This window comes from Siphateles boraxobius, unplaced genomic scaffold (assembly GCF_051911475.1).
Source record: "Siphateles boraxobius isolate OS27281-9 unplaced genomic scaffold, OSU_SipBor_1 48, whole genome shotgun sequence".
Lineage (NCBI taxonomy): Eukaryota > Metazoa > Chordata > Actinopteri > Cypriniformes > Leuciscidae > Siphateles > Siphateles boraxobius.
Genome location: NW_027509119.1, coordinates 11,680,003 through 11,700,032, shown reverse-complemented (window position 1 = coordinate 11,700,032; position 20,030 = coordinate 11,680,003). Strand labels below are relative to the sequence as shown.

The 20,030-nt window shown below is 39.5% G+C and overlaps 1 protein-coding gene across 11 annotated transcripts in view; it reads left to right on the top strand.

Annotated features, from left to right (window-relative positions):
• Nucleotides 1–20,030, top strand: part of mpdz (multiple PDZ domain crumbs cell polarity complex component) — a 241,481-nt gene that overhangs the window by 46,707 nt on the left and 174,744 nt on the right. For all 11 annotated transcript variants that reach the window (XR_013194649.1, XM_077202012.1, XM_077202008.1 and 8 more), the window contains exons 4-11: nt 8,225–8,335; nt 8,558–8,697; nt 9,815–10,028; nt 12,470–12,598; nt 12,916–13,104; nt 13,478–13,580; nt 18,015–18,103; nt 18,486–18,687. Coding sequence is in view for 10 of the 11 variants with exons in the window: in XM_077202012.1 (XP_077058127.1) it covers nt 8,225–8,335; nt 8,558–8,697; nt 9,815–10,028; nt 12,470–12,598; nt 12,916–13,104; nt 13,478–13,580; nt 18,015–18,103; nt 18,486–18,687 (1,177 nt within the window). In the remaining variant the exon portion in view is untranslated. The remainder of the gene's footprint in view (nt 1–8,224; nt 8,336–8,557; nt 8,698–9,814; nt 10,029–12,469; nt 12,599–12,915; nt 13,105–13,477; nt 13,581–18,014; nt 18,104–18,485; nt 18,688–20,030) is intronic.

The window sequence follows — 20,030 nt, the reverse complement described above, 5'->3', positions numbered from 1 at the left end:
ACTCGTCCCCCAAACCTATGCCATGTGCGTTCTTCTCTCACAAGTTATCGCCTGCTGAGGTAAACTATGATATCGGCAATCGGGAACTCCTGGCGGTAAAGCTTGCTCTTGAAGAATGGCGACATTGGTTAGAGGGCGCCAAACACCCATTCCTGGTTCTCACTGACCACAAGAATCTCCAGTACTTAAAGGAAGCAAAGCGACTCAATCCACGCCAGGCCAGATGGGCATTCTTCTTTACTCGATTCCATTTCCAGATCTCCTATCGCCCTGGTTCAAAGAACGTCCGAGCGGATGCTCTGTCTCGTCTCCATGCCCCCGAAACTCACCACGAAGAACCCGAGAATATCTTGCCAGAAAGGATGTTTGTCAATCCCATTCAGTGGGATTTAAACGAGCAACTGATGGAGTTGTCCCGACACCAGCCCAGTCCTCCAGAGTGCCCAACCGGAAAGATTTACGTACCCGATGAATTTCGCATGTCACTAATCTCCTCAGCACACTCATCCGTTGGGACGGGTCACCCTGGAATAACCAAGACCTGCTCCACCCTCCAGACCCGCTACTGGTGGCCCAACATGCTCCGCAATGTCAAGACCTTCATCCAAGGATGCATCCTGTGCACTATGAATAAGAATCCCCGTCACTTACCCGCTGGAAAGCTCATGCCCCTACCTGTTCCACAAAGACCCTGGTCACACATTGGGGTTGATTTTGTGACTGACCTTCCACCCTCAGAGGAAAACACCTGTATCCTGGTGGCCATTGATCGCTTTTCTAAAGCGTGCAAATTGATTCCCCTGAAGAACTTACCCACAGCATTTGTAACCGCAGAACTGTTAATGGAACATGTCTTCCGGAATTTCGGCCTTCCAGAGGACATTGTGTCAGACAGGGGGCCACAATTCATCTCAAAAGGTGTGGCGAGCCTTCTTTGCATTAATGAACGTAACCGTAAGTCTAACTTCAGGGTATCACCCACAGGCGAATGGGCAGGCGGAACGTAAAATCCAGGATGTCAGCCGTTTCCTCCGTACCTTCTGCCATGCCAACCAACATCTCTGGAGCCGCTATCTCGTATGGGCAGATTATGCTCAAAATTCCCTTCGACAAACCTCCACCAACTTAACCCCGTTCCAATGCATTCTGGGTTACCAACCCCCACTGTTCCCGTGGTCCGGGGAGTCCTCAGAAGTCCCTGCAGTCAACGCCTGGTTCCGGAACAGTGAGAGGTTATGGAACCAAGCTCACCATCACCTCCAACAAGCCATAAACCGCCACAGTCACTTCGCAGACGCTCATCGTCGCAACGCCCCCGAATACCAACCTGGCCAACTGGTTTGGCTTTCGACCAAGGATATCCGGCTAGAACTACCTTGTCGCAAACTAAGTCCAAGATACATCTGTCCATTTCCCATAACGAGGCAAATTAATCCAGTTACCTACCAGCTCCGTCTGCCAAACCAGTATGGCATCCACCCCTCATTCCATGTCTCCATTCTGAAGCCCCATCACTCACCTGTTCCAGTTCCCTCCACTGATCTGGTGCAAGATGAGAATCCTCCGGTACTCCCCATTGAAGCAGAATCCATCTTCGCTGTAAGAAGGATCCTGGACTCCCGACGTCGGGGTGGTCAACTCGAGTACCTGGTTGACTGGGAGAATTATGGACCAGAGGAGAGGTGTTGGGTACCTCGTAAGGACGTCCTCGATCCCATGCTACTCACTGACTTCCATGAACAACATCCTGAAAAACCTGCTCCTCAACCTCGAGGTAGACCCCCGCGACGTCGGGGTCCTGGGTCCGCTGGCGCGGACGCTGGAGGAGGGGGTAGTGTCAGGAATCAATCAGATTCATTCCCATCCACCACTCAATGATCACTCTCCCCGGAATACTAACCACTCACACCTGTGCACCATCAATTACCTCATCACCCAGCTCTACAAAACAGCCATGCACACTTCAGTCTTTGTCAAGCCTCCAACAGGAATAGACCATAACCCTCTGTCTCCTGAAGTCTCCAAGTCAACCTGAAAACCACCACGTAACGTATACTCACCTTTGAAATACTCACCTTTGTATCCTTGTCCCGCTGTTCCCAGAAGTCCTGCCTGGTCCCATGTTCCCCGAGTCCTGGAGATTCGTCTGAGCATCCCACGTTCCCGCCGAGATCTCCGTGTCCGCTACTGTATCTGAAATAGAAAAGGAGACGTATCAATGAACAGTGTCTGCTCACGCCAAGCTAACTAAAGGAGGATCTGCTCACCTGGAATCCGCTCTGCACGTAGTGATCGTCACCGCACCTTCACCTGAATCTTGCCTATTCACCTTGTCACTTGAATCATTGTAAATAAACTCACGTTTGAATTCACTTACCTCCGCCTCTGTGCCTGTATCCTGACAACATGTTGTCGATTTAGATGAATTAACGAGTTTGCAAAATTCTTTATTGTGATGGTCCTCCAACAGACACTCTACTGACTATAAGTAACTTTGCAACTACATGTCAACTTATTATAACCCTAACCCTACCAGTCTACTAATACTCTACTAATACTCTAATGAGAGTTAGTAGACATGAAGGTGCAATGTTACTTATAGACAACAGAATGTGTTAAAGGGACCATCAAAATAAAGTGAAACCAAATGTTTTTGTAAACCGTATATAGTGAAGTATGCAAAAAGCATTATACTGCCTTATGTCTGAGGTCTTTTCAGACATGCTGTCACAGTTAATCTTAGGATTTGTGTCTAAATTGATTATGCAATTATGTTTTGACATAGTCTGCTTTGAATCTTTGCTGCCCTGATCTGAGACGATTGGGATTACATGATTATTCAAATCACAAACAATGCAAACACTGGAAAATATTCACAGCTTTATTAGTCTGGAGGAAAATGCTTTATTTTAGGTTTTCGAGCTCTGTGTGGACATGGAGAGTTTTACATTGGCAGCCGTTCTGTCTAAAGTATGCGAGTTATGCTGAGGAGGCTGGAACAGAGGACTGGAGATTATCAAATCCCCACCGGCATTCCCTCTCGCTCAGTTCAGTCACATACCTATGAACAGCAGAGCGTAACATTGTTAGCAGCCTGTGTGGAAAAAGAAAACCTTACAAAATCTAATGTAAGTCTAAAAGTATGACTGCTAGAATAGAGCCCTTGTGGAAAAGAAGTGTGCTTATTTGTATTAAACGTGACTTTGTAGTCTACTTCAAATCTTAAAAGTATATCTTTTTTTAAAACTGTACAATTAATACAATATATTAGTGACAAAAGGGCACTTAAGTGCACTTAAAGAGAGTACAGTTTCTTAACACACTTAAGTAGACTTAAAACGTCTACTTAAGCCTAAAATGTATTTTAATATCACTCTTAGTAAGGATAGTATGATCACTGTATTTAAACATAAATATGTAAATGTATTTGTAGTATACTTAGCATAAAAATAGATGCATTTCAAATACATTTTGGTATGTTTATTTTTCAATAGGGACATTTTAATTCATTTTTTTAATAATTTTTTGTTGTGCTTTAAAGAAGTACACTTATGTTGATGTGTTGACTAACATACTTAAGTACATGTAATATACTTGATTATAAGTTTATTTTATATTACATTTGAAGTTAATATTTTAAATGCTTGTCAGTAAATTCAGCCATACCATATTTCAAAGATAACAGAATTATGAAATTGCATTTAAAGATGTACTTAAATCCAATTTAAAGTGGGTAAAAAAAGCATTCATAAGTTCAGGTAATTGGATTTAATAAAAATTTAAACTATAATACATTTTCATTAAATTGTAAATAACATGCAGTTATGTGTCTGAAACCATTACATTCAATATGCACTTAAGTATATTGGTTTAAAGTGTATTCTTTATGCAATAAATACTCTAAAGTGTTCCTACTTTTTAACAAGGGATACACACAAGAGAAGAAGATTTTTACATTTTCAAAAGAAAAGCGGTAGCCAGGGTGTTGCTATGCAGTTGCTTTGCTTTGGTGTTTGGGAGGGAAATTTGTTACTTTGGCAAAAGTAAATACAATAACGCAAACACCTTTAATAGCCTGAGACGAATTCATTTTGGTCTGTTGGTGTCTCTCCACACTAAAATGCAAGGGTGTTTATGCCAACTGGTGGGTCTGGCTTTGTCTGTGTTGCTAAGGTTACCACAAAGCAGGAACGACCGAGAGAGAGACATGAGTTCATGTGTGAAGTGGAGCAGAAGTAATTTCTGAAATGTGGATGAGCCAAACTAGAGACCTAATCCTCTTACACAGGAAGACTAACAAATACATGCTCTCTTAGAGCTGACATAGTTTGGTGTGTGTTCAAAGCTTGTGCACGATCAGCAACCGAGCCGAGACTCTACAGCGCTTAATCTGAAGGGCCTCTGGGAGACGTTTATGATCATTAATGTTTACTGCAACAGACTGAAGTGGGCCCATTTATGCACAGAAGAGCTGTATAAAACCTGCCAAAAGTGTCACTGTGGCTCTCTCAACATAGTTTGTTAAAGAACTGTTTACCTTATTAAATTTCTGTCAACGTTTTTTCTATAACTTTCTTTCTTTTGTCCAATATTACAGAAGATAACATTGGAATCCAAAAAAAAAAAAACATTAAACCCTATTTCCTTGTGATAAATATGTTACATTTATTGTATTCAATATTCACTTGTAGTGTAATTTAAATCTTAAAAACATTTATATATATTTTTAAAACATGTTTTAATGAGATAAACATCAAAGATGCTTTGCTACAAGCAGAAATTGCAAGAGCTACTTGTATATGGTGTCTTTGTGATGGTATTCCACGGTGAGAGGGTGGGCGGAGCATCCACATTGTTGAGGACCCCTCTGCATCATCAGCAGGTGTCTCAGGTTCACTAGCGTTTCGCCCCTTAACCTGTACGCTTAACCTGAGTGGGGCAGCGAAGAGCATTTAGCCTTTGCCTGCAGAGGGGTTCCAACTGTGGGCTCTTTTCAGCCACAACCATCTTGAGCTAGTCTCGGATGCCAGGCTATTTCCCTGTTGGCTTTTTTCAGATGTTTTTGATCCATCCCAACCTTCTGTTGGAAATGGTGCAAAGATGTTGCTTGGAAACCGCGATAGCCGACTTCGATGGGAAACATGGTTGCGTGCCATCCTTTGGTAAGAGCCTCGTTTATCACGTCTTGGTACTTAGCCTTCTTGATTTGATGCGAGATAGCTAGCCTGTCTTCCCATGGCACCGCAAGTTCAGCTACTAAGATGGTCTTGATGCTTCTGGAAATCAGGACCAGGGGCCTCATTTATAAAACTTTGCGTAGGATTTGCGTCAGAAGTGGCGTACGGATGAAACATAGGACGTGCGTACGCACAGAAATGTTCGGATTTATAAAACCGTGCGCATGCACATCCTACGCATTTTTCCCTTAATAAATCACAATCAATTCTAAATGTAGCGCAGCTTTTGCGGCTTCATGTCACGCCCATAGTTGCCCATAAATAGTCCGTGAAACGCCCACAAGTCCATATTCATCGATTGCGAAATCATGGCAAACACAGAGAGGAAATCAAAAAAACGTAACTTCACTCAATGTGAAGTAGAAGTTATCGTTGGCGAGGTGGAAAAGAGGAGAAAAATGTTGTTTGGAGGGCACAGTGTGGGCATTACTAATGCCAAAAAGGCACTTGCGTGGCAAAAGGTTGCAGACGCCGTAAATGCTGTAGCCTCACAACCTCGGATTGTGGCCGAAATAAAAAAGAAATGGTCGAACATCAAAGTCGAGGCAAAAAAGCTTCTAGCGCTCCATCGCCAGATTGTGTCTGCCACGGGTGGGCGAAAGGGGACACCGACATTTAAAAAAGACATTTTAACTATGAAAACAACTTTCCCCAGTGGACAAATAATACATCTATCTATTTATCTATCTATTTATCTATCTATCTATCTATCTATATATCTCCCTAATTATCTATCTATCTGACTGACTATCTAATTGCATCTATATCTGCTCCGCCAGACGGACACATCGGCGAGAATATCAGTTTTGTACATTATTTCGTTCTGTTTATCATCTTATTTATGGGGATGAATTGTATAACATGCCAATATTATTGCAGAACATATTTCACTTTTCTTTTTGCAAACATGTGTTAATTTGCATTTCTGTTGCAGATCGATCAAACGGGTGTTCGTGTAGGCTGTTAATTGTAAGACTTGCTTTGTGAAGTCTTCGTGTTATTTATGAGAGGCAGTATTGCCATTTATTTTACACAACGGTCTACAGTTTCACACACTTTCACGTGTTTCTTCCATCTGACGACGGTGTCGCCATTTCTCATTTCACCCGTTTTTGTGCGTACGCCTGGGTCAGAGCTTGCGTGAAGGACCGCACATTTTACCGCCAAGTTTGCTTTTTATACATACCAATTATTGCGTAGAGAGCGGCGTACGCCTTCTTTTGTGCGTACGCAACGTTTATAAATGAGGCCCCAGATCCGGGGGAAGTGAGGTCGCTGCGATGTCTTGTGGAAAGACAAGCCTACTTACTTCCCAGGTCCACTTGCATCTCCCAATCAACAGCACGCTGTAGAATGGATGGCGGGTGCCTGGCAGTTGCCTTTCCCGTGGGAGTACGGTTGCCTTCACACTGGAAGTTGATGAATTTTAGGGACCGTGGTGCCGGGTTGTTGTTGGCTTTGACCCTCTGCAGATCCACCCATTTGGCGACTTCAGTCAGGACCTTGTCATGTCTCCACCTGTAACGACCGTCTCCCAGTGCTTTGGGGCATGCCGTCAAGATATGATTCAGTGTAGATAGCGCAGAACACAGTGTTTGCATGATGGATCTTCTTCCTTGCCCCAGATCTTTAAATTACTTGGGCTTTACTTTATTATAATTTGAAATCTAGTTGCAGTTGTAGTGTTCTATTCTATATTTAATTTAAAGTTAATATATGTTCAATGTATTTGACCATAAATGCTTGTCAGTACATTCAACAGAACACTTTAACCATATTTCAAGTAATTATGAATAATACATATAAAGATATCAAGCGTTGCGTTAGTTCTGGCAGGTCATGTCAGTCGTGCCTGCATCAGATGATTCTCAGCTGATCCACATCTACCTCTATAGGAATACGAAGCCTAGAACAACATTCTATATTAAGGCCCATTCAGTATTATCAGCAGCTTTATCACAACTCCCAGCTCCTCCTCTTGTCCACTAAGGACTTGGCCTTCTGATATTCCTCTTCGAATCAGACTAATTTTTCTTGAATTATGTTGTACATTAAATTATTGAAAATGAATGATATCTGCAATAAATTTATGTTGGTTCTGTTCTGTTTACCCTAAGGGGGTCATCGCAGCTCTCCTTTCTCTTATCAATGCTAGGCTGCATGCATGGAAAGGGAGTTCTTGCCCAGAACAGAACCATACCACCAATCCAAACTGGAGGCTAACTGTCAATCTCTAAAATTCAGCTAATTGCATTCAATGTACAATTTAAACTAAAATAATTTTTAATTTAATTGCAATTAACAAGCAATTACATTCAGTTCATACTTAAGCATTTTTCTTTTATTGTAATCTTTATTTATTTTATTTCCATAATATGTACAATTATTGGAAGTATGCTAAAATATACTTCTTTTTCACCTGGGATTGACTTTCATTGTATGACAAAAACAATTTCAGAACAATTCCATTAATAAATCGATAACTTGCGATGTGGAAAAGACACACAGACACTGATATAACAGCAAGGAGAGAGTTGTAAATCACTAGAGTGCAGATCTGTGAAACAAAGCTGGAAAGACAATGGTTTAATAAGCAATTAATTTTCAACAAACAACAAATGTTTTAAGGAAATGACTTCACACATTGCGATGTGAAGTGCATGTTATTTTTCTCACTGAGATATGCTTTTTGGGGGCACGTTTTGTCTGGGTAATTGATGCGAAATGGTTTTGTACTTCATCAGGAATGTGCGCTTGAGTCGGGGAGGGAAATAAAAAGTTAATTAAGCAGATCCTGAATGTAATGAAAAACATGTGTGCACAGATGGCTGGGAGGACAAATTATCACCAGAAATTATCAAAACAAATGAGTTTTCCGTATTAAAATATTTATATTTTTAGATGCTCGGTGAAAGCTAAATACTTGGAACACACAAATGAGGAGTAATTTACACATCCACTGTTTTTTGTTAATCTTTCTCTCGTAGACTCCATATATTAACTCAGATCTCAAGAGCAGCCATGAAGGTTTCTCAGCGCAGCTCAATGGACAGCCTTCATCTGAAGAGTACAACCACATCATCCGTTCCATGGCTCAGGTAACACATATATTTTTATTTCTATAGAGCATTTCAAACTCTCATATCACATTGATATAAGATATGCGAGCCAAAAAAAAAAATATATATATATATATATATATATTTTTTTTTAAGTTGTGTCCTCAGTAAATAAAGCAATTAGAGACCACACAGTTAGTCATTTACTTTCTGTGAGCATATAAACAGTGTGATTATATGGCTGTGATGTTGTGTGTGTAGGGTCGGTACGTGACTAACATCGACCTACAGAAGCCGGTATCAGGCGGTTTGGGCTTCAGTGTTGTTGGTTTGTGTAGTGAGAACCGCGGAGAACTCGGCATCTTCATTCAGGAGATTCAGGCTGGAAGTGTGGCATACAGGTCAGAATATGTACACACACTCACACATCCTGTCAGATGATCAGTGATTTGTGCATGCAACATTTTTTGTTCGTTCACATTTTAGAAATAAAGGTTACTCCTATTTTGAAGATCTGCTGCAATTTTAATTTCTTCCCTCCTAATCACAAATGTGTCACCAGTTCATATCATGTCAGCATTTTCCAGCTAAAAGTCACTGCAAAAGCAAGTTTGCTGACATGTTAGTGCTATTTAGCAATTTGGTGTGCCTTTGTGGGAGGAAATTTCTGCCTGCTCAATATGTGTCAGATAGAAAACACATAATACTACAAAAACAGTGTTAGATAATTATTCTTAGGTCAGTGATTAGTTCACCATTCACATCATTTATTGTCATTTTGTCAACCCCTTGTGAAAAAGAAGAACACTTTAGCCCACTTTTAAAAAGAGTAGTTATTATGGAATTAATATACTTTAAAAGAATATACTTGAAAGTGAACTGAATCTGAATCATTATCTTCTATCAGAATATATCTGTATTAGTGTCTTTATTTGCACATATTATTTAATTTGAAGAAGACATGAAATATGTGTGCATACACTGCTGGTTCATGTTTGGAACACTGAAGTATATGAAATATGTCCATGAAATACCCTTGCTCCGTAAAAGTACACATTTAGTACGATTAAGCATGCTTCTTTTTCACAAGGGATTAGTTGACTTACAGGAATGTCAGATTTAAAGGGATAGTTCCCCCAAAAATCCTGTCATCATGTACTCACCCCTTGTGTTGTTCTAAACTCATGATTTTCTTTTTGAGGAGCACAAAAGTTTTTTAAAGAATGTTTCAGTTGTTTTTGTCAATACAGTTACAGTCAATGTGTTATAAAAGTTTCAAGCTCCAAAAAAGAGATAAGTAGTGTAAAATGTATCCATACAGCTTCGGTGGTTTATTCCAAGACTTGATATCACATGATGCGCAAAAAACAGTGAGGTTTGATGTTACAAAGTAATTATTTAATTTCTTTACTTTTACACTAGTGTTATGTCCTTATTGAAGCTTGAAACTTTCACATTCTTTGCTCTGTAGTGATGTGAGCTTTGGCTGTTAAACATATGTTCTCTACTTTACCCTAGCGATGGAAAACTGAAGGAGGGAGATCAGATATTGGCAATTAATTGTCAGCCATTGGATCAGAGCGTCAGTCATCAGCAGGCCATCGTGCTTCTTCAGCGAGCATCAGACCGTGTGAACCTCACTGTTGCCCGTGGGCCCGTACCACAGCTTTCCAGCCCAGTCGTGTCCAGAACCCCCAGTGCAGCTAGCACACTTTCAGCACACTCCAGTGCGGTGAGACAAACACACACACATATATAAATAAACCTCACTCCTGGTTTCTTTGGAGTGTTAGTTTCAGAACCTGATGCATTTTTCCCTTTAGTTTGGTTAATTTAGGAATATATGAACACATATGAAGCTCGAATCCGTGCCTAAAAAATCGGGTCCAAGATTGCCTGAAAGAAGGTGGCCTCGGCCAGATTGAAAATTAACTCTGGAGTTTTTTGCTTGTGGTGAGAAAGCAATCCGACTCAATGGACCAACAAACTAAGCTGTATCATAATGTAGAATTGGAAATTGAGTGACAAAAAAATTGTTGAAAGTGATATTAAAGTTCTATTTCATGTCTTCCAAGTTCCAACTGCCAAGCGATGGCTAAGCATGTGAATATTCCTGCTGCGCATAGTGGGGAGTGAGACATACATAACAGAGATGTGACAGCCCCTTTTTTAAAAGGATACGATCCCCTACTGCTTTCCTTTTGGGATTGCAGATTGTGTAGTTTGTTTGAGCTTCAAGTTATCAACATCTGTGAACTGGACAAAGCACTCAAAGTTGTTAATAGTTAAAAACAAAAATTGTTGGTATATAAACATTTTCTAAATTGAGTTGAGATTTGTGGTGGCTCACCTAGCACTGTGTTTTTGCCTTCTTAAGATGAATCACTTGTATTCCTCTTTTGCAAGTTGCTTTAGATAAAAGGATCTGTCTTTGGATAAAAGCACATCTTTCCAAAATACATTTCAGTAGACAAACTCCATAAAACAGTTTTGAAAGTTGTGAGTTGTGAAAATGAAGTGATCTAGGCACTAGCGGCGCCAGGAATTTGATTGTAGGTGGGCCTCCAGAAAACTGGATGGGCCAGTTAAAATAAGCAAAAAAAGAAAAGAAAAACGGGTTCCCCTTCATCTCCGTTTCAGGCTTTTCTGTGGCACTGAGGCCAGCGACTCAGTAGCCTACCTGTGTGGCTCTTGTGTCGTTGTCTTCAGCTCAGTGCAGTAACGTTAGCCTAACTGGGGGGTCGCACACTGGACGCGCACTTTCTCAGTTTATGGCCAGCAATACTGTTATGTTTAAGGACATTATGGAATTAAGATAATGTCTGTACTATGTTATGATTGTACTGTAGGCTACAATTAAATACAATCGTTGCTGACTTTGCAGTCTGAACAGTTTACCTCAGAGCGTCCGTTAACTGAATGAATTGAGAATATCAGCTGAAAATCCAATAACATCAGCAATTTTCATTCAAGCAGCTGATTTCTGTAAATTAATATAAAAATAAATGTATATTGCAGCACAGGGTGAAGTCAGTATATACATAAAAGACAATTTGAGACAAATAGCCTACATTTAAATTTAATATAAAACAAATGGCGCTCTGTGGCGCGGCAGGATTTTGAACAAGGTCCTGAGCCGTTGCTGGGCGCCGCAGACAAATGGTGCCACCGGTGTGTGTACACTCATAGAGAATAAAGTGTTCGAATTTTAAAGACGCGGTGATGCGCTTCTCGTCTGGGTTGCGACCCCCTTAAGTCACACGTGGGGTAGAAACCGCTGATTGGTTGAGAAGCTTTCACTCAAAGCTTTCCTCTGGCTGCTTATTTTATGAACTGCTAGAATGAAAATCACTCACTACTCACTATAGGCCTGGGTCAAAATGGGCGGGCCCGGACCTAAAATGGGTGGGCCAAGTCCCACCCGGGTCCAATGGTAGCGCCGCGGGTGGATCTAGGAACAGTGCTTGCAATTCTAAAGACTATAAGTCGATGCCTCTCAGACTTCTTTTCTTCCTTGTTAAATTCAATATGGCATCTAACCTAAATAAGGCCTATGTGATTGCCTATGTGATACTTGATAGTCCTCAATCATGTCCACTGGTGTGTCATTCCATCAGGGGTGTAACTGTCACAAGCCACTCCTAAAGGAATCTTTGCAGCAGCAATGTGGTCATCTGCCTTGATGTGGGTGAGTTGCCTTCAGGACACTATTAATATTGGTGATCCACTGATTTAGTCAATCAGGAATCAGGAATTAGAACTTGAGTTACAAATACATCAGTAAAGATGTCAAATTACTAGCAGTTAATGTTCACTTGAACAACTAGCATTATTCATGAGAGGTTTTCCAAAGAGGGGGACAGGGGGCGTTCTCTTATAGGGGTGGCTGCATCACATATCAACATCATTTTGTTGATATTGTATTTTAATCCCGCTACGTGAGGCAGTAACGTCTTGTTTGTGGCACTCTTTGTGGTCATCATCTGTCAATGATAGAATCGCTGTGACGTTCTTATCTCACATTTTTTGGAAACAAATGAAACTGTAATGAATACAAAAATGTGGACTTGCTACATGCGTTTTAAACTACATTTGTTTATCATCAAGATGTGCAACCTTATTTGTCTTTAACCATCTTGCGTGTTTATTTATATATTTTTGTGTGCTTTTTAGACCCATTGGACTCACGTGGAGACAATTGAGCTGGTGAACGATGGAACTGGTTTGGGCTTTGGGATTGTTGGCGGTAAAACCACAGGTGTTATCGTCAAAACCATCCTACCTGGAGGCCTCGCTGACCAGGTAAACACTCAGTGGAAATCAGATCATCCATGTTTTGTTTTGTATTTTTCTGTTCCTGGGTGACTTGGGTGAGTTCATGTTGACTTTTTTACCTGGGGTGTTTTTGTCTGTCTGTTCCTCTTAATAGGTATCTTTCTCTGACCTTTTACCCTCTTCTCAACGTTAAACTTTTAGGAACATTAAGGAAAGACATGTAAAAAACAAAACTTAAGTCAACATTATGACATAAATTAAATAATTGTCTAATAACCCTGTGAGGGGTTTTCATAAAATCTGTTTATGAAAGAAAAGTTTGCTGTTTCTCTCAATGCTTCTAGGATGGTCGCTTACGAAGTGGGGATCATGTTTTGCGAATCGGTGATACGGATTTGTTTGGTCTAAGCAGTGAGCAGGTTGCTCAAGTTTTGAAACAATGTGGCAACAGAGTTCGACTCCTCATCAGTCGTGGGACGGCAGACGATGCTCCGCCTGCTCCTGTCTCCTTGCCAACTGTCACTGAGCAACAGGTACAGCGCCAGTTATATACAGATCAGTCTGAACAACATGTAAAACACTGAGCTGTTTGTTTAAGTGTGGTAACTGACTCACCTAGAGGTATGTTATTGCTAAGTGGTTGCTCTTTCATGACTCACGAGACTTACTCAGAAGTGCTCACTTATGTCATTAGAAGAATATTAGTGTGGATAGCACAACTCAGATACTTTGGTCTTGGATAAATTTATTAAGAAATATTGCATGTGTTTCTTATTTTTTCCTTTATCTAATAATACAAAAATGTTTTCTTGAGAATATTGTTATAATTGGTAATAATATTTATCAAATTTAAATTAAGAGGTTTCTTTTTCATTCTGTTCTAACTGCAATGTTTTCTGCTTTCAGGGTTTTGAGGAAGAGGAACAGGGCGCTTTTGATGTTAGCTTAACGAAGAATGCTCAGGGATTGGGCATCACCATCGCTGGATATGTCGGGGACAAAACCTCAGGTGAACTTTAAATCACACATCAAATTATAATACCAAACAGAACTGGAGTGCATACTGAACAAACTGATGAATATTGTATTTAGTAGGCACTGTAACTATTGCTCTTGCCCAAATCCTAAGTCTTAAACTGTAGCTTTTAATTGTTTGGGCTATGGACGTGAATGATACCTTGAATGCGGCTTGTTAAATATTAATTTAGTGTTATGATTTGCTGTATATAGATGTGACAGTCCCTTGTGTAAAATAGGTATTCTTTAGCTCAGTGGTTCCCAAACTTTTTCTGCCAGGCCCCACCTTTTGTAGAGAAACAATGCACGCACTTAATGACTTTCAAATATGACCTTGCTTTCAAAATCCTATAGGATTTACTTGAAACATTTTAATTAATACAGTACTAAAGGTAAAGTACTACTTTTCAACATCAACAGGCTTGTCTTTGTGTTTGTAATGTGAATTCTCTAAGTGGCGTTTTAACTAGTTCGGCTTCATACTGTCAGAAGCTAATATTTTGAGGCATGCAATACACCGTGACCTCTCTTCATTATCCACATTGTACTGGTGAATCCGTGGGCGAGATATGCCTCATCATATTTTCTTGTCTTGAGGCTATCTACGCTGGATGCGACAAAGCGAACGTTGCAAATTCATTTGTCCTTTGTGTCAGCACTTGAGTGCATCAGAAACAGAAAGGGGCATCAGTTTACTGTTGGGGATTTGTTATGTCACGCCCCATCAAGTGTAGACAGCCTCACTGATTATAATGGGTTATATTAGCTTTTACACCGCTTTTGTCTGGTGTTGTAACGTTTGACATAGATTAATCTTCTGCTTTGCTTTTACCTGGCTCTGGCATTCCTTTAACATGTCCATGCTTAGTGCAGAATCATGCATCATTTATTTATATTTTTATAAGGCACCCCTCAGTTTGGGAACCACTGCTTTAGCTTACAGTTTATTTAGCAAATGAATACTTAGTACAGAATTAATAAACTTTAGAAGAATAAACTTAAGTGTAAACTCGAGTTTTCAAAAGTACTGACTGTACCAGGGGTCTCATTTATAAAACTGCGTAGGATCCTTACTAAAAGTGTATGTGCGCATGAAAGCCAAAAATGGCGCACGCAAAAAAAATATTCAGACTTATAAAACCGTGCATACACCAGAACCTGGCAGAATTCCCTTTATAAATCCCAGTCAGTGGAAGATTGTGCGCACATGCGTCTCCTCACCGAAATAACCATATATGGAGCTTACAACGCCTAGTTTTACTATGCATATCCTCATCTGCATATCATTTGCATATGATTATTCATCCACGAGATTACATGTTTAACGGTACAAGACATTAGGAAAATATGAAATATGGATGTGCCGTCACATTACATTAATAAAAATCATTTAGTAGCCTATCCTTGCCTTGTTTTTGAATAAATAAATAAAATCGTGTAAAATACATTTCAGAGAAAGTTTTTCCCAATCTTTTCCACTGGCTAAATAGTATTTTTAATTAATTTTTATTTTTAATGGAATTAAATAGACCTTGTTGTGCATTATTTACACAAAACTATTTTCTCAGACAATCTGCTTTTATCATGATAAGCAATTATCTCTAAAGTAGTTAAAACATTAAAACACAGCATGCCACAGGAAAAGTGTTCAAAAGCATTGCATCCAAAAGCATTGCATCCAAAACAAATATTTCTATTTATTGAATATCATTTTTTTTGTAATTTCTCAGGAATGATTCATGTAGTTTAAGTTTTTAACTCCATTAATGAGAATGGCATATTTAATCTAAATCTGTATATCAGAAGTAAAACATAGCTTAAATCATTATTTTATTTATTTAAACTGTTATTGTAAGCATGCACTGTATTTATGATTAGGACTCATAATGAAGATTTACAGTTTTACTTCATCTGCCGTAAGATAGGCTATATACGCGTCAGTTTCACTAGACGGCCCAAAAAATGTGACGATACCAGCATTTCCCTCTAGCATTTTGAGCGCTGTTGAACGGATTTTTAAAACCCTCTGATTGGCCATTTTCTTTACAAGCTCAACATATACAATATGTCTCTGATTGGCCATTGTGTTGACGTGCTTAACATATATGTCTGTGATAGGCTACAAGGATCAACAATGACATCTTTGACGCTCTTCATCGAGTGCTTACACAGATACACACGGGAGTTGTATATGTGTTAGCAACGCAGTGCTCTCCTTTGTGTATCTATGTAAGCGCTCGGTGAAGAGCATCTAAGATGTTGTTGATCATTGTAGCCAATCACAGACATATTGTGTGTTGATGCACTGTGTTGATGCGCTGATGTGTGTTGAGCCAACACAATGGACAATCATAGGGTGTTTAAGAATCCGTTTTAACAGCACTCAAAATGCTGATGCTGGTATCGTCACATTTTTTTCACACCTAAGTTGGTACTTCTTGACAACTCTTCTGTAAACTGAATGTAATGTTCTCAGGCGCTTAATTGCATGTTAATATCAATCGAATGAATGTACTGACAAACATTTATGGTAAATAAAAATGTACTTCAATGTAATTTCTATTATTGGTCGACTGATATATCGCCAAGGCATGATGGGAATTTTTTCCTTTTTGGCTGATGTGTTGGAAGTGGGACTTTTATTTTGACCAATAAAAACACAGCGTGCCCATTCTCTATCTTCATTAGTTTACGGTCTCTGTTTAACAGTCCTATCTAATACGTTATTACTAATACGTTATAACTGTAAAACAAAGAAAGGAATGGTATATGAAAACATATTATAGCGTTTGCTTTTATATTAGTAAAAATAAATTTTATATAGTATATTAAAAGCTCTTATATTATTTTTATAAGATTTGAAGGACACTACAAGTCAGGTGCCCATATAAGCTTCGAATGATCTGCATACCCAAGCCATTTGAGAGAATGACTTTGTGGACTCGCTAATGAATTAAAAATATAAATTACTATAAAATTACTATAAATTCCTTGTTTCTGAATGGTTAAGTGGATACATTTATGTAGTTGTTGTGGAGTTACATTGATTCATATCATCGACTTGCATGTACCGTCCTGTTTAACTTTTACACAAGTTAACACAGTTCCCTGAGGTCTCTATAAGACAGCTGTGACATGATTTGGTCAAATAGTGTTCTGTGCTCGTCTGTGCAGCCAACGACAGTACGGTTTGCACGCTTTGCTCGAACTTTTGCCATTGCATTAGAACTGGTTACATGTATGAGTAGTAATAACGTACTAGTAGTTGCGAAAACCAAATGGCGGCACCGTGGGTGGAAACGTGCAGATTAAGGGATGTTAATAATATAATAAAATCCCCTTCCTACGTCAGAAGGGGAGCAAAATCTGATCAGCTTATTTTTTGACATGCTTGCAGAGAAAGCCTTACCAAAGCAAAGTTACTGGGTTGTCACTTTTCACGTTTTCTGGGTTGGTAGATGCACCGGGGACCCGATTATAGCACTTAAACACGGAAAAAGTCCGATTTTAATGATATGTCCCCTTTAAATTTCATCTTATTTTTTAAGAATACTTTTACTTTTTTATTTGTTTTTATTAGTATTTTACTATTTTTTTATATTATACTATAAGTTAGAGCTGCACAATTAATCAATAAAAGATTGTTATCTCGATTGAAACACTGACACAATCTTATTCCTAAATATCAGCGATTCGGCTGTCTATTAAAACTTTCTTTGACAAGTACGATCACAGCAAAGATTCAGATCAGCTTTGGCACTGCCACTGACCCAGAGAGAGCAGTTGTCATGTATAGGTATGAAACAACTTCACAAGCAGTCTTTTTAACATTTATCACAAACATTCAGATTATCACAGAAAATTCTACAAGTTTATAGTTCAGATCTAAATACTACGGTAGCAGTGAATAAAATACAGTAAAGCACCTTTTGAAAGTAACTTGACTCTTCAAATAAAGATTGCAAAGTTACACCAGTAGGTGGTGACACGTAAACGTTTTGTTATTGAATCATTCATTCAAGAGATTTGTTCAAAAACACTGCACGCGTCTCATTTCAAAGGCACTCAGCATACCCAGTTAAAGTCACCTCTCGCCACTGCTACCAGTGCACATTCAAAACAATTAATCACTCTTCTTTTTCACAATGGGTTTCATTTAGGTTTAATTTTCAGTGTAAGTTACATGTGATATTTTGTGTTTTCCACTCTATTAAAAAGATATTTTATTATGTAAAGCCTGCATGTGCAGAAAATATCACTCCTGACTCCTGATTTCAACGTTTCTGTCCCTGACAGTGACAGGCTTGATATTTACTGTTTCTCTTTCTTACTCTGGGCAAATTTCAGCTAAAATGCGTATTATCATTCTAGCGTGCTTCATTCTAGGCAGCGTTTAACCTTTGCTGACTGTAATTTCCTGTTGCAGAGCCCTCTGGGATATTCGTGAAGAGCATTTCGAGGGACAGCGCGGTGGAGCAAGATGGGCGAATTCATGTTGGAGATCAGATCATAGCTGTGAGTTATTTATTTCCAACAGAATGTGTCATATAAAACTCTTATATACACATGTTTTGTGTTGGAGAGCTTATCAACAACAGAAGGTTTTAATGCTTACAGGTGAAAGTGCTTCTGTGTGTATGAATGTGTGCTTGTGTGTATATGCATTGGGGTTGGCAAGATAGCGGTTTAAGATATTTTATTCTAGTCATTAAACATTTGCATAAAGTTAAACTTTTCTCATTTATTGAAAATGAATTAACTCCAATCAGTTTGTTAATGAAAATCCCTCCCATATAGATTGATCTGTGTGACTTGGACTGTCAAGGGTCGTAAATTATCTCAACATGAGATTGAAATGTATTAAATGTATTAAATTTGTGATCGTGTGTGTATGCAGGTAGATGGTGTGAATATCCAGGATTACACCAACCAGCAAGCTGTGGAGGTTCTGAGACACACTGGTCAGACAGTAAACCTGAAACTCGTCCGACGCGGCTTTAAACCAGAGGACGCATGCCCGTCAATCATACCTGTCACTGTGGAGGCTTCTCCCAGCGCATCAAGAAACTCAACAATGGAGCGAACAAATACCAAGCACGGTACCACATGCCCAATAACTGTTGTCCTGAATGAGTGTTTAAATTAAGCTGCTTACATCGGTCGTTCACATTTGTTTAAACACTCCAAAAATGCAGTTTTCTTTCCTTGGAGCAGGACATTGGCTTTTTTTAAGTAGCTAATATTAAGGTTGCACAATTAAAATGAAATAAAATCTACACCACATTATGGCTTAGTGCAAAAGGCTGCAATTTAATTAAATAAATATATAGTCTGTATGAGCTGTGTGCTTTAAAGGGGAACTATTATGCAAAATTCATTTGTATAAGGTGTTTGAACACCGATGTGTGTCTACAGTGTGTGGAAACAACCAGTTTTTTTTATAATCCCCATGAATAATTAACAATCTCTCAAAACTCCTGGTTTCAGATTTCCCCCATTACGTAAGAGTAGGGAAGCCCCACCCATGATCTGTGACAATCTGCCCTTTTTGTATAAATCCCGCCCTGAGTGAGCCGCAGCGCTCCGCCACCATTTCTGTTTACTCCATGTAGCAGCTCTAACAGTGGTTACACTACCTGGATGGGGCTGAAAAAGGAACCGGTTGCAACCCGATTTCTGATAAGGCAGGTTCAAAAAAACCCTCGAGTGACTGCAAAAGACCTCCAGCAAGACTTGGTGGCAACAGTCACTGAGGTTTTAGCTTGCACAGTAAGGCGCATACTAAAAGCATTCCAGAACTCCAAGACGTACACCACTTCTGACCCAAAAGCACGAAAGAAAGAAAGAAAATTTGGCTCAGATTTGCTCAAAATCATATAAATAAGCCACAGAAGTTTTGGGATTCTGTTCTGTGGAGCGATGAAACAAAACTGGAACTTGTCTGCCCTATGGATCAGCGATATGTCTGGAGGAAGAAGAATAAAGTATATACTGAGAAGAACACTCTGTCTACAGTTAAGCATGGTGGTGGCTCATGATGCTTTGAGTCTGCTTTACATCCTCTGGCACTGGAAACCCTGGTGTGTGGAAGGCAAGAGGGATTCATTGAAGTATCAGGAAATCCTAGGAGAAAACATCATGTCGTCAGTTAGGAAGCTGAAGCTTGGGCATCATTGGACATTCAAACAGGACAATGATCCCAAGCATACCTAAAATTCCACCGAGGCTTGGTTGCAGAAGAAGTCCTGGAAGATTCACACAGTCACCTGATTTGAACCCCATATAAAATCTCTGGTGGGATTTGAAGAAGGCAGTTGCAGCACGCAAACCCAAGAATATTACTGAACTGGAGGCCATGGCTCATGAGGAATGGGCTAAGATTCCTCAGAACAGGTGTAATAACTTTGGCAATCTGCTCAAATGAAGATTAATAAGAGAGATC